Consider the following 15,225-nt stretch of genomic DNA (forward strand, 5'->3'; position numbering starts at 1 on the left):
GCCTGGGCAACTTAGACTGTCTCAAAATAAAAAAAGAGCTGGGGATGTAGCTCAGTGACAGCACTTGCCTATTGCGGGAGCCTCTGAGTTCAAGCCCTAGTACTGGTGGGGTTGGCGGGGAGAAGAAGAAAAAACCAGAGAAGCAATCAACAATAACAATTTTAATCTTTTGTTAAAACTCTGAAATTGTAATAAACTGCTGACCAAACTGAGGTAGAGGTAGACCTTAATGTTATTCTATGTGTCAGAATTTAGGTCTTTCACCTTAACCTGTATGCATTTTTTCATTTAATTATATAAACATGATTCAATCTGAAATGTGTGTCATGAAAAAAAAGATCATTCAAATGGTACTTAAAAAATTCTTAATTACTAGATTAAAAATCATTTATAAAAATGTACACAATATTTGAACTTCCTTCTCCATAAACATATTTGCTTTTCCTCCAAGTGTAGGGGGAAAAAGGGGTCCATATGATGCAAACATAAATAGTCTTGAAACGAAGATATTTGGAACATAACTAGTAGGGAATGAACAGAAAGTTTTACCGTAGTGTCTAGATTTCCTCTTTCAAAGTTACATATAAGCTTTGATTCATATCAAATTTTCTACAAAGTAATCAATTTCCTTTTTATGCCTAAATTCCATTAAACAGAAATCTATTTCCATTTTAGATCACATACAAGTGCTATGTGATCAGAGGGATGGGAAACACTAGGTAAGGCCTGGTGGGTGGTAACTTCTTCATGACTAGGTAATGGAATCACCTGTTCAACCTCTAAAGTATGTAAGTCAATGAAAATGTAATCTAGACACCCATGAAAGCCACCAACATAATTTGTGTAAGCAGGTTCACCACAAGCGCTTTTCAGTTTGAAGAAATGTGTTAGAGACATGTTGCATCTTTCTTCTTCCCCATTGGAAGCCCAATCTTCATGATCCTCTGGAATGCTGCCAGTGATGACAAAATGATACATTCCTGTTGATGGTGTACTATTAAAGTCCCCACAAAATATAACTGGTATGCCAGGATACAGATCACATGAGACATGCCTAATGTGAGCCAAAGCTACTGCCATTTGAATGAGACGAATGTACCCACCTATAAATATAAAAGACATTATGTAAGTACTTTTAAAAGCAGTCTTTAAAAAGAGAAAAAGAAACTATTGCATATGGGTGATGAGATATATGTGTAAAAAAGCTTTAGTAACATCACCATGTTTGAGTCATAAAAAACAAAACATACCTTTTGGGTGCCAGTAGAGATGGGTATTAGCAACACATATCTTTTTAGAAGAGTCCTTTGTAGACTGAAGAACTGAAACCTAAAATAAATGGAGAGTGCCAAGAGTTCAACTGGTGTCTGTCAATCTCCTTAAGATTTTTTCTTTTTAAATCTAAGACTATATGATGGACATTTTATTCCATATCCTTCCATTGAAAATCTGATGTCAATTGTGAAATGTAAGTTTTAGGATATAAAATAGAATTCAGTGTAATGTATTTTAATAATCCAACATATAAAGCTAATATGATAATTATGGATGACAACATTAAGATTGGAGACTTGTTTTCTAGTGGGCAAGTGCTGGCTTTGGAGTCAGGTGGACGTATGTTCCAATACTCTTAATGTAGCAGTATAACACAGAGAGAGACACTTCTAAAATTGTTTCATAATGGTAAAAAGAGACTGTGTCATCTCCTGGAGGACTACTGTGTGTATTCAATTCAATAAATTTACAAAAAGGTGCATAAAACAGCACGGTGCTCAAAAAACAAAAAGGTAGCTACTCTTTCTACTTTGAACAAAACCAATGATCTCAAAATTCTGAACAACTGAACAGATTTCTAAAAACAAAGATAGCTTTAAGTTAAGTAGCAGTTAACACTCATCTCAGTGATGATGGTTATATGTATATAGTTGAGAATCCTGGCTTCATGTTTGTGTGAATATGGGTAAGTCTGACCATTTATAAAATGAGAAGGATAACATCAGTAAAATGGGAATAAAGGGATTACTGTGAAGATTAAATGCTCCAATGATAAAGACTACTAGTTAATAGTTATGAAGCATATCACTAAGCACTTAAAGTACTTCAAAATATGTCAGAATAGTGCTTGACAAGTAAAAAAATTAAGCATTGCTATTATTCTTGTATTTAACATGTCTCCCCTTAGATTGTGAGGCACACAAGAAAATCCTTGTCTTGTTGAAGGCAACCTGCAGCATAGCAGGGATACTAGAGTGCTCAAAAAATGCTGAATAAATAAAGATTAAACTTGGTACAGGAGCAAACATACATTTCAATAAAATTTGGAGATTTCAATCATAACCTCTGCGGCCTTCCCTCTACCCCGCCTTCCAGGCCCCTAAAAATGGTTAAGTATGAGAAAAGACAGAGCTCCTTCACCTGAAGGACAGAAGATCTCTGCAGCACTTTTTCCTGTGCCAATGGGTACAAAACTAGTTTCTCCAGCAGTTCTTTGTGAAGTGGGTCAGACTCCAGGGCTTCTTGGAAAGAAATGTCATGCTGGCTAAGAAGGCTGAACTTTGACTTCCGGTAGAAAGTGGCCAGGCCTTCGTGCTGCTTGATTCGAAACACGCCCTCCAGCCCGAATGCCTCGAGGGCGGGTACCAAGCTGTCCGAAAACACCGCGCGGTCAACCTCCTGCAAACAGATGAGGTCGGCATTGTAGCCTGTGAGTTCCTTCTGGATAAGGTTCTGGCGGTAGTCGAGCTCCAGGGCATAGGGGGCACAGTATGGGTACAGGACAGTCCGCGAGAACTCAGTCTGGGCGTACGTGTCTGCCAGAATGTTGTAGGAGACAGTGCGGATGAGAGCGTCCTCTGCCACTTTCTTGGTGTAGAGGTGCCGATGGTCAAAAGTGCAAGTACCAGGCCCGGCCTCCACTGGACACACACTTTCCAACTCCCTGCTTGGCCCGAACCGCTGCCCATTGCCTGGAGTGCAGTGAAGTTTGAGCCGTAGTCCGATGTCAGCATTGGACGGGGTGTAGACGCGCTCATTTACACCAGTCTCGGTCCAACTAGAAGATGGCGAAGAGGTAGACAATGACGAGGGGCCACCACCCTCAGGCTCCGCCGCGCCAGGCTTGGATTCCTTGTACCAGCGGAAAAGAGAGCCGGACGGATCCCCAAACTCAAGGTTGAGCTTGGGGCACACGGGGAAGCCGGCCATGATGTAGCGCGGCAACTGAAACTCGGTGAAGGCGGGCGGGTTGCGCTCCACCTTGTACTTGACATCACCGATCTGCAACACCGCGCCGTCCTGCCAGGCGTCCACGTTGAGCACATCCTCAGCCACTGCCTCCTCTCGGTAGTACAGCTTCACCACCGGCTCGCAGGCTGCAGCCGTCTCCGACCCAGACACTGCACAGGCCGCGCCGCCGCTCGCGTTGTGCCGGTTCTTCCTGCTTTTTTTAGCTGCGGCTGCCTTAGCGTGGCCCTTGAGGGCGTTGGTAGCAATGCGGTTGAGGGCCCGACCCAGCGGCTCGCTCTGGTCACGCTGCATGTTTTTGTGGCTGCCGTCAGCTAGCGCAAACGACAAGCTCAGCTTGGGCTCCGAGGGCACACATCGCACTACAGCGCGCTCCATCGCGCCTGCAGCCGTTTCTGTAGCCGCCTCAGTCCGGCTGCGCTGCTCCACCGCCGTCCGGACCCCACGAAGCACGGCGCGGGCGCCTGGGAGCCTCCACATGAACCTGGCAACCCAGAGGCTGACAAGACCAACAGCCAAGCAGCCGCTGGGTGTCAGGTGGAGCCAGGGAAGTTACAGCCGCCGGCTGCGGAACCCATTCAGACCCAGCGACTTCCGGCCGGCGAGGAGAAGGCACACAAAGTTCTCGCCCCGCAGTTTCGCTGCGCCTGCTTATCTGCTCCTTTCCATAATGACGCTTGTCTCTAATGACTAGCCTATTAACTTTTATATCCAATCAGAGTTATTTTTATGGGGCTGAAGGAAATATATATATGCCAGAGAGAAATATCGAACTCCAAATTTTCTTGAAAGTGCATGCTGGGAGCGGAGGGGCAGGTGCGCCAAACCGGAAGTTGTTGGATGGCGTCACACGCTCCGCTTTGCGAAAGGAGGCGTGCCCTGAGCGGGTTATTTGGCCGCGTTTTCCTCACACTCTCTGGGCTGAACCCGGTGAGAGCACGGGGTAGGCCCACCGGGATTGCGAGGCTCACTGAGGGCGTGCAAAGCGTTGCTCATTTTCTCTCCCTGGTTTTGTCGACCCTGCATGCCTTTTTCTGAGGTGTGGTGGGTTCAACTCTGGCGGGGCCAGCGCCTAGGCGCCCGAGTCCCTGTTAATGACCAATATACATTAAGTCCCACCTAGTGAACGCTGACTATGCTAAAAACGCTACATACTCTGTGTTTAAGCCTCACAGTTTTTGTGAGGAAGGCTTTATCCGTAGCTTAGAGATGTGAAGCTGAGAGAGTGTCACAAAGCCACATAGAAACAAATAGTAGTGATGAACTGCGGAAAGCTATTCGTTTTTAGTTGGTAAGGAGGATAATCTTTTCTATTTTAGAGTTGCCAAACTTAGCAAATAAAAATCTAGGACTCCCAATTGAGTGAATTAAAGAATAATAATGGGACTTACACCTAAAAAATAATCTTTTTGTTTACCTTAACTGATTTTATTCCATTTCTTAAAGCCCTTGAAGTAAAATGATCTTGGTTTGGGGACCAGAAAGAAGTCCAGTCTAACTTGAGCAGTGAGCCCAGGGAAGAGAGTGGTCGGTGGGAAAATCACCCACTACATTGAGTAAGCATTGTAAGCCACAATATAGAAGGTCTGCATTTTCTGTTTATTTCTTTATACAGAGAAAGTGAGGCTTCATTTTAATGGTGTGTGTGCGCGCGCGTGTGTGTTAATGAAAAGAAGAAGCGCTGGTAGTTTGACTTGCAGTTTTGGAAAGTAATTTTAACTTTCACTTTTCTCAAAGGAGGAAAGTTCATTGTTGCTTAATTGTGGGATGGTATTCTAATTCTCACTGACTTCCATGTAGTTTTGGTTCACAATTTTCATAGAGCCTTAATAACCCGGGAAGGGCTGGGCATGTAGCCCAGTGATAGCATGCCAGAGATCCTGGGTTCCATCCCCGAGCACCACCAAAAAGAAAAGAAAAAGAAAAATTTGAACACATATCCAGGAAGGCATTGTATAATTAAAACAACTTTTTGTTAAGGTTTTCTTCCTGATACTTTTAAAATTGAGGCATAATGCATAAACATAAAATTCACTATTTTCAAATATATAATTCAGTGATTTTTAGTACACACATTCAAATTTGTGCAACCATCATGCTAGCCAATTCCAGAACCTTTTTATCATCCCCAAAAGAGATACCACACCACCAGCAGTCAGTCTCCATTCCTGCTTACCCCAGTCACTGGTAACTACCACTCTACTTTGTGTTTCTGGGATTTACCTATTCTGACATTTAAATAGAATCATACAGTAAGGGGCCTCAGCGGGCTTCCCTTAGAATGTTTTCTTTCTTGCCACTGGGAATTGAAACAGGAACCTTTTACCACTGAGCTACATCCTCAGTTCTTTTTTTTTTTTTTTTTTTTTTTTTTTTAATTTTGAGACAAGGTCTTGCTAAATTGCTGAGAATCTCAATAAATTGCTGAGGCTGACTTCAGCCTCCCAAGTCATTGCGTTTACAGGTGTGCCCTGGTAGGCCGGGCTCTTATGATGGTCCCCCAAGCCTCCACACCCCATTCTGGGGATTAAGCCTAGGGGTACTTTACCACTGAGCTACATCCCTAGCCCTTTTTATTTTTTATTTTGAGACAGAGCCTCACTATATTGTCCAGGCTGGTCTTGAACTTGTAATTCCTCTGCCTTAGCCTTCTGAATAACAGATACAGGGGTGCACCACTACGCATGGCTTCACTTAGAATATTTTCAAAGTCATCTGTATTCTAATAGTTATTAGTGTTTTATTCCCTTTTAATGACTGAAAAGTGTTCTGTTGCTTGATTATACCACATTTTGTTTATCCATTCTCCCATGGGAATATTTTAATCAGGGTAAACTTTCATATGTGTTTTAAAAAGACAATTCTGATTTCAGAATAGAGTGGATTATTAGCAGGGCAGGAGTAAACAGAGCAGCTGAACAAATGGTAGGACATTTACAGGGATGGGAAAAATTGGAATTGGAGTATATTTACAGAAGAAAATCAGGAGACTGTCTAGACCATATTAAATTTTAGATATTTATTAGGTTCCAGGAGGTTATGCCTCATATCCACCAGCAGTTTGATATGAATCTGGATATGGAAAGGTCAGGCCTGAGAGGACGTTCTCTTAACATTTGAGAGGTCTAGGGCAAGTGTCCAATTGGAGGCCCACATAGCATTTTAAGTCAAGTTACTAAATAGGGTATGTTCAATTTTTCTATTTTGAAAGTATAGCTTCCTAAAGACCTGAAAGACCAGACCAGATTTGAATTTGGGATTGTTGGTGTTCTTTTTCCAGGGTACTCTACCAGTGAACTACATCCCTAGCACTTTTTTTTTTTTTTTTTTTTTTTTTGAGACAGGGTTTCACTGAGTTGCTTAGGGCCTTGCTAAGTTGCTGAGGCTGCCCCAGCAACTTATTCCATCCTTATGTCTCAACCTCCCAAGTTGCTGGGATTACAGACATGTGGCACTGCTACAGTCTTTGTTGGTCTTCTTAAAGTTCTGAGCCATAACATGCATCTACAGGTGAGTTAGTCCTTGCTTATGGTACTGGGAGTTCAGGTCTTGCCTCTGTTGCCAATGCAAAAATGAGGGCAAAATTTTTAGAAAAAAAATTTTATTTGCTAGCAAAGGAGAAACACAGGAGACTCCTGTCTCAGAATTACTCAAGGCAAAAAGCAGATAAGTCTCCAGTTTATAGGACCCATTTTAGCAATTCTGAATTTTGAAATGTCACTTATTTTTCTCATCCCCAATATTTTTCTTATCCCCAATATTTTTCTTCAAGCAACTTTGCAGAGTTTAGTCAATTTTAAATCAGCTTATTTATGCAAGATATGAGTTCCATTAGAAAATATGATTTTTCCTTTAGGCACGCCAATCTGATTTAATCCTATGACAGTCTTAATCCTTCCTTGTTTTGAGACATACCACAAAAATATCATGCTTATTTTAGTTTTTTTTTTAAATATCTCAACTTTTTGGAAAGAGTAAAAAATACCCATAATGAAACAAATATCCTTTGACTCCTGACTTCTGTGCATATGTGTATTCTTCCTTCCAGTTTTTTTCACAGATAGGAACGTAGTATACCCATGGTTCAGCCCTTTCTCTTTTCACTTCACTCTTCACCTTTCTCTTTTTAAAACTTTGTAATATTTTACAGAGGTGTTCTGGAGCTGTCAAAACTTACAATTAAAAAAAAAAACAAAAAAAATTACCATTAAAAGTTTATTTTGAAGGGGCTGGGGAGATAGCTCAGTTGGTAGAGTGCTTGTGCTATAAGCACAAGGCCCTGGGTTCGATCCCCAACACCCAAAAAAAAAAAAAGTTTATTTTGAACCCATAGACCTCAAAAATAATGCTTAATAATTAGTATGTTTGAAGCTAGAATTTATGAGGTTAAATTCTAGCCTCATGTTAGTTGTAATTAATCCTTAAAATTGGAAGACTGAGTCACTAGTGTGCTTTTACTGACAATGAAAAGACAAAGGGCTATTGGAAATTTTATTTACTCATTCTCAGTCTATGTACAGAAACAAGCTAACTTTTACCAGTTCTGACTGATAGAGTTATTCTTGTTAACTTCAGAACCAAGAGTCCAATATTTATGAAGACTACTTACTTTATACCTTCACTTTGGTTAATGACATTGGCAGTTAACCACAAAGATTATTAATATACATGTACCATTTTTTGCTTAAAGTCAACATCATATTTTAGTTTCAAATGATAGCATTCAGAAGTTTTGAGACTTGATAATACCACTTTAGAGTATTTCCCCATATTTTCAGAACTCATTAATTTCATCTCTTTTTAAGGGGTCATCTTTTTTTATTTGTGGTTTTAATTTCATATGCTATGTAACAGTATATACATTATGTAATATACTAATATTAATTAGCACATATAATTAATTTGATATATCAGCAATCAAAAATTAGTTTGAGGACTGGGGATATAGCTCAGTACAGTGCTTGACTTGCAAGCACAAGGCCCTGGGTTCAATTCCCAGCACCACAATATTAAAAAAAAAATTAGTTTGAAGATAAATTCAAAGAACCTATGTAAGATCTATACAAGCTTAACTCCATAAATTACTCTTCAGTATATGAAGCTATTTCATTCCCCTGCATTTCCATTTATTTTTTATTTTGATATCAGGTTTTGCTATGCAGCCCAGGTTTGTCTTAAACTCCTGGGCATAAGTGATCATTTCTGCCTCAGCCTCCCAAGTAGCTGGGACTACAAGTATATATCACCATGTCTGGCTTGCACTCCCATTTTAAATTCTGAAACCAAGAATATATAATATTAAGCATACCATTTGGTCTTATAAGTTTTCTAGCATCTTCAAAATTCATATTATAAAGAAGAAATTTGATAAATTACTAAAGAATCACATTTTGATATTATATCCATAAATTCTTTTTAAATAATCAGCTGTTACGGAATGTAGCTATTCTCTCATACACAGTATTTTTAACCTTCAGGCTTAGAATGAGAGCTTTTAGGGAAGGATTTTCAGCTGCAAATTAATGTGTTTACATAGTTAATTTCTTTTATTCAAAGCAAAGAATCTATAAAATTCCTAGCTGACTTTTTTTGTAGAAATTAAAAAATGATTCTAAAATTTATTTGGGAATACCACGGGCCTAGAATAACCAAAACTTCTTTTTATAAGAGAAGAACAAAGTTGGAAGAGTAACACTACCCAGTTTTAAAACTGTTCATAGTAAAGTTACAGTAATTAAGACATTGTGATATTGATTTGTAGATAGGCATATAGACCAGTGAAACAATTGAGAGTCTAGAAGTAAACCTTTGCATTGCATTATAGTCAAGTGATGAATTTTTTAAAAATTTGAGACGGTTTCACAAAGTTGCCCTGGCTAGTCTTGAGCTAGTGGGATCCAGTGATTCTCCAGCAATCTCCTGAGTAGCTAGGACTACAGGTATACAATATCATGCCCAGCTAGTGAAGTGATTTTTAAAACAAGTGCCAAGGTAACTTAGCTGGGGAAAGGACACCTTTTCAGTAATTGATACTACAACAATTATATATTCAGATGCAAAGATAGACTTAGATCTACATGCAGAATTAACCCTATGCAAAAATTATACCATTTATTGGGGCTGGGGCTGTAGCTTAGTGGCAGACCACCTGCCTAGCATGTGTGAGCCACTGGGTTTGATCCTTAGCACCAAGTAAAAATAACATAAAATTAAGGCAGGCTGTCTATCTACAACTACCAAAACATTTTTAGAATTACACCATTTATGATCACCACACACAAAAATTAACTCTAAATGGATCGTAGACCTAAGCAAACAAAATTAGAAGAAAATGGGAAAAAAAATCATGATTTTCTGCCTTTCTTGGATGTCCTCACTATCACAAATTGTAAAAGAAAAAATAGATACACTGGACTTTGTCAAATTTAAAAACTTTTGCTTTTCAAAAGATACCATCAAGAAAAGGATTAGTATGAGTGTACCTTTTTTATGTTCCAGGTGTAGTAGCACATACCTTTGATCCCAGCAACTTGGAAGGCTGAAGCAGGAGGATTACAAGTTCAAGGCAAGACTGGGAAATTTAGCAAGACCCTGTCTGAAAAATTTTAAAAGGACTAGTATGCTAGTATGCCCCTGGGTTCAATCCTCAGTACCCCAGTATGGGGGGAAAAAAAGGGGTTAAGACAGGGTTGGGAGTGAAGCTCAGTGATGGAGTGCTAGTTTAGTATGCACAAGACTTTGGGTTCAATCCCTAGTTCTGGAAAAAGAAATCAGATAATACAATCAGTAGAATATATTTATAAATTATCTAATTAAACCCTGGGTTGGGGTGTGGCTCATGGGTAGAGTACTAGCCTAGCACATCTGAGGCCCTGGGTTTGATCCTCAGGATCACATGAAAATAATGTTGAGGTGTGTTCCTACTATCCCTATTTTTCCTAGAGTTTTGAGCATGAAAGGGTGCTGTATTTTATCAAATGCTTTTTTTATGTATTGAGATTATCATGTGATTCTTAACTTTAAGTCTGTTGATGTGGTGAATTACATTTATTGATTTCTGGATATTAAACCAACCTTGCATCCCTGGGATGAAACCCACTTGATCGTGGTGCACTATCTTTTTAATATGTTTTTGTATGTGATTTCCTAAAATTTTGTTAAGAATTTTTGCATCTATGTTCATCAGGGATATTGGTCTGAAGTTTTCTTTTCTTGATATGTCTTTGTCTGGTTTTGGTATCAGGGTGATACTAGGGTCATAGAATGAGTTTGGAAGGGTTCCGTCCTCTTCTATTTCATGAAATACTTTAAGGAGTATTGAAATGAGTTCTTCTTTGAAGGTCTTGTAGAACTTGGCTGAGAATCTATCTGCTCTTGGACTTTTCTTGGTTGGTAGGCTTTTGATGGCTTCTTCTATTTCATTGCTTGAAACTGATCTTTTTAAATTGTGTCCTCCAGGTAAAGTTTGGGTGGATCACATGTCTTTAGAAACCCGTTGATGTCTTCAAGATTTTCTATTTTGTTGGAGTATAGATTTTCAAAATAGCTTTTAATTATGTTTTATATTTCAATAATGTCTGTTGTGATACTTCCTTTTTCATCATGAATTTTAATAATTTGAGTTTTTTTCTCCTCTTTGTTAGTGTGGCTAAGGGTTTATCAACTTTCTTTTTTTTGGGGGGGGTGCTGGTGATCAACTTTCTTTTTTTAAGGAAACAACTTTTTGTTTTGTCAATTTTTTGAATTGTTTCTTTTGTTTCAATTTCATTGAAGATCTACAAGCAATCAATAGATATATGAAAAAATGTTCAATATCTCCAGTAGTAAGAGAAATGAAAATTAAAACTACCCTAAGAAAAAAATGTTCAATATCTCCAGTAGTAAGAGAAATGAAAATTAAAACTACCCTAAGATTCCATCTTACCCCAATTAGAATGGTTATTATTAAGAATACAAGCAACAATAGGTGTTGGCGAGGATGTGGGGAAAAAGGTACACTTACACATTGCTGGTGGGGTTGCAAATTGGTGCAGCCACTCTGGAAAGCCGTATGAAAATTCCTTAGAAAACTTGGAATGAAACCCCCATTTTACCCAGCTATCCCACTCCTTGGTCTATACTCAAAGGACTTAAAATCAGCATACTGCGTTGATGCAGCCACATCAATGTTTGTAGCAGCTCAGTTCAAAATAGGTAGATTGTGGAACCAACTTGGATGCCCTTCAATAGATGAATGGATAAAGAAACTGTGATGTATATATATATATATATATATATATATACACACACATATATATATATATACACACATATATATATATAATGGAATATTATTCATCCATAAAGAAGAATAAAATTATGGCATCTGCAGGTAAATGGAATTGGAGAATATCATACTAAGTGAAATAAGCCAATCCCAAAACTCCAAAGGCCAAATGATTTCTCTGATAAGTGGATGATGATACATAACAGGGGTGCAGGAGAGGGTAAGGCAAGAATGGATGAAGGATGGATTGTGCAGAGGAAAATGAAGGGTGGGGAGGAGGCAGAGGGAAGGAAAGATAATAGAATGAGACAAACATCATTACCCTATGTACATGTATGATTATACAAATGGTGTGATTCTACTTTATGAACAATCAGAAATGAAAGTTGTACCCCATTTGTGTACAATGAATTGAAAAAAAAAACAGGTCATCAACACATGGGGAAAAAAAGTTAATGATGAAAATGTTAAATAATCCAATTTAAAAATGGTTAAAAATACATTCTACTGTCATATATATCTAAAAAGAACAAATAAAAGATTTGAATAGCCATTTCATCAAAAAAGATATATCATGGGCTGGGGGTGTAGCTCAGTGGGAGAGCATTTGTCTAGCATACATGGTGCTCTAGGATGATCCACAGCACTGGAAAGGAAAAAAAAATTGTGTCCATGGGTCCATAGTTGATAAGCACATGAAAAGAGTCAATAACAATAGTCATTAGGTAAATGCAAAGTAAAACCACAGTGCTATACCACTGTCTGCCAAGTTGAATAACCATGATCAAAAAGACAGTACTAGGTATTGGCAAGGATGTAGAGAAACTAGAACAGTTATACATTGCTGGTAGGAATGTAAAATATTTCAGACACTTTGGAAAACAGTTTAGCAGTTTCTTAAAAGGCTTAACAGACTGACCAATCCACCTAGCAATTCCATTCCAGATTTCACTCCATGAGAGATGAAAATGTATGTTCATCCAAAAACTTGTAAACAGGTCTGGGGATGTAGTTCAGTGATAGAGTGCTTGTTTAGTGTGCATGAGGCCCTGGATTTGATTCCCAGCACTGCAAAATACAAAGATGTGTAGATATATGTTCATGGCAACAGTATTCATAATAGCTCAAAACTGAAAAAAAATCCACATGTCCATCAACTGATGAATGGATAAATAAAAAATGATATATGCATATGATGGAATACTGTTCAGCTATAAAAATAATGAACTTCATTACTACACATAGGTGAACCTCAAATTCATTATCATTAAGTGAAGGAAGCCAGACACACAAAATACCACATAATGCATGATTTCATTTATATGAAATGTCCAGAAATTGCAAATTTATGGAGACCAACAGCAGTTTGGTGGTTACTTGAGGCTGGAGATAGGAGTAGGGGATTCACTGCCCAGGGAAACTTTTTGTAGTGATGGAAGTTTGGATTGTGGTAATGGAAACTCAATTACTCAAATTTACTTTAAAAATCAGTGAATTGTGTTCTTAAAAATGGTGAATTTTATGGTATGTAAATTATACCTAAATAAAACTGTTAAGGGGATGTAACTTAGTTGGTAGAGTGCTTGCCTAGCATGCACAAGGTCCTGGGTTCAATTCCCAGCACCACACACACACACACACACACACACACACACACACAAAATTCAATAAAGCTGTTAAAAAATGTATATTGTACTAGTCAGGATTCAATGAGGGAAGCAACCAGTAAGAGATTTTTTATATGTATGTGTGTGTGTGTGTGTGTGTGTATACATACACAGAGAGTGCATTTTATATGTATATGTACATATATATTTATTTTTACATATTTACATATGTACATACACAAACACATATATATGGGTTTATTATAAGGAATTTGCTTATGCAATTGTGGGGGCTGGTAAAGGAAGATATAGCTGCAGGACAGGCTGTCAGAAAGAGAAGATTCAGAGAGCAGAAAGCAATTATAGACCTAACTGCTGTTTGGAGTCCAACTCAGGGTATGACTAAGCCTTTTAAAAAGGAATTCTACTGATTGAGACAAACCCATCAAAAATAACCTCCCTAGGTTAATATCAATTGACTGGGAATTTGAATTATATCTGCAAAATTTTTTTATTGTGGCACAAAATTAGTGTTTGATTGAATAACTGAGAGAAAGTGTGTCTATCTTACAAAAATTGCTGCCTTCCCTTTAGTCCTTACAGTTAAACCTAATCAAATTAACACTCAAAAGACTATCACATAAAAGTATTTTGTCTTCTACAGAATGATAGTGTGCTTTTACAAACAACCAGGATGAACTGGGCATGGTGCATACGCCTGTGATCCTGCAATTTAGGAGGCTGAGGCAGGAGGATCACAAGTGTGAGACTAGCTTCAGCAACTTAGCGAGACCTAAGCAATTTAGTGAAATTCTCTCTCAAAATAAAAAAAAAAAGAAAGGGCTGGGGAACACAGCTCAGTACTAAAGCACTCCTGGGTTCAGTTCCTAGTACCCAAACAAACACAAGCCACAAACAAAAAAACTACTGGGACATTCTATTTGTTCATTCACTCACTTAAATGACATTTTCAGGAGCACTTATACTGTGTGTCAGATACAATAGTGTAGGGCTATGTTGGAAAGGCCCAAGGTGACTATAGTTAGGTTCCCTCACCAAGGCTTCTGGTAGGCTGTTTTAGTATGTAGCCAAAGTCATAGACACCCTGATTTAGCATATGTACCCAAAGGCCATAAATATTTGCTTGTGAGCATGCATTCACTTATGTAACCTGTTGGCAATGCCCCTTCTTTGTCTGACCTGCATATAAAAAAGGCCTATGGAAAGACTCAAGGGGGCTGAAGTCAGCCTGGGGCTACTGCTGCCTCCAAATAAAGCATGACTACTCTCTCAAAGGCATCTTCCTTCACCTTCTGGGATTCTGAATTTCTTTCTCAGGGTCTGAGCCTCAGCAGGATAGGCTACATTATCATTTAAAAAACAAAACCAAAAAACATTCTTGACCTGGCAACTGGCACAGGGAGAGTGCTCAAATGTTTGTTAAATGACTTTGCCATCGATACATGACCAAGACTTATTCGTCCCCTTGTTTTATTTAGGCATACAGTATTCATGTAGCTGTTGTTAGGTGGAGTATATATTGCACAGCTTCCAAATGCAACATTTCACATTTTGCTCTCCAAGCATACTCACAAAGTAACACACCTTACCTGTTTGATTTTGGCAAGAGTTCCTGAAATTGTTATAAACAAACAGCAAATATAGAAGCAAGATAAATTATATTGCTGATTAGTTGTAATAAATACAGCCAAGTCAAAATGGGTACACTTGATTTTCTACCACTGATTAAAGCGCCACCTCCTCCCTATCCTTTTTTAAATTTTTTGAGGCAGGGTCCGGGTGAATTGCTGAGGTCAGCCTCAAATTTGCGATCCTTCTGCCTCAGCCTCCCCAGTCCCTGGGATTACAGGCATGCGCCACTGTGCCCGAAACTATGGGGACACTCGAAGACTTGATTCTCCTCTGAGAGTAAGTATTTATATAAACCTATTTATTTTCTAGTGGATTAAAATTTCCCGTCACACAGTTTTTCATAGTTTGAAGATCCTGATTTCCTGAACCTCTTCTGAGAGAAGGCAGCTAGGTAATCTGACTCACCCTCCATTTACCTGAGTAATTAATTAGTGTTGTGACAGGCGATCTAAATCT

General features: G+C 38.7%; 2 protein-coding genes across 2 annotated transcripts in view; one reads left to right on the forward strand and one right to left on the reverse strand.

The window, feature by feature from the left end:
- Window positions 1-369: 369 nt before the first annotated feature.
- Window positions 370-3,830, reverse strand: PDE12 (phosphodiesterase 12). The gene is made up of 3 exons (XM_079116463.1): window positions 2,416-3,830; window positions 1,251-1,329; window positions 370-1,103 (listed from the first exon to the last, which is right to left on the reverse strand). Exons 1-3 carry the CDS (start codon window positions 3,721-3,723, stop codon window positions 661-663), a joined length of 1,830 nt encoding a protein of 609 aa, XP_078972589.1. The 5' UTR covers window positions 3,724-3,830; the 3' UTR covers window positions 370-660.
- A 281-nt stretch (window positions 3,831-4,111) lies between these two features.
- LOC306647289 (dynein axonemal heavy chain 12-like) overlaps window positions 4,112-15,225 on the forward strand; it is a 332,440-nt gene continuing 321,326 nt past the window's right edge. The window contains 2 exon segments of the mRNA XM_079116520.1: window positions 4,112-4,173; window positions 14,906-15,045. Of these exon segments, the coding sequence (XP_078972646.1) occupies window positions 14,989-15,045 (57 nt within the window). The 5' untranslated portion in view covers window positions 4,112-4,173; window positions 14,906-14,988.

The sequence above is a fragment of the Sciurus vulgaris genome (assembly GCF_902686455.1).
Source record: "Sciurus vulgaris genome assembly, chromosome: 16".
In the NCBI taxonomy this organism is placed as follows: domain Eukaryota; kingdom Metazoa; phylum Chordata; class Mammalia; order Rodentia; family Sciuridae; genus Sciurus; species Sciurus vulgaris.

What these genes read in the sequence shown, in the direction of transcription:
- PDE12 (XM_079116463.1), bottom strand. Translation starts at nt 3,723, where the DNA reads ATGTGGAGGCTCCCAGGCGCCCGCGCCGTGCTTCGTGGGGTCCGGACG. An exon ending in AGAGATCTTCTGTCCTTCAG is followed by an intron (nt 1,330 to 2,415) that starts GTGAAGGAGCTC and finishes CATTTATTTTAG; the next exon opens with GTTTCAGTTCTTCAGTCTAC. An exon ending in TCTCTACTGGCACCCAAAAG is followed by an intron (nt 1,104 to 1,250) that starts GTATGTTTTGTT and finishes TTATATTTATAG; the next exon opens with GTGGGTACATTCGTCTCATT.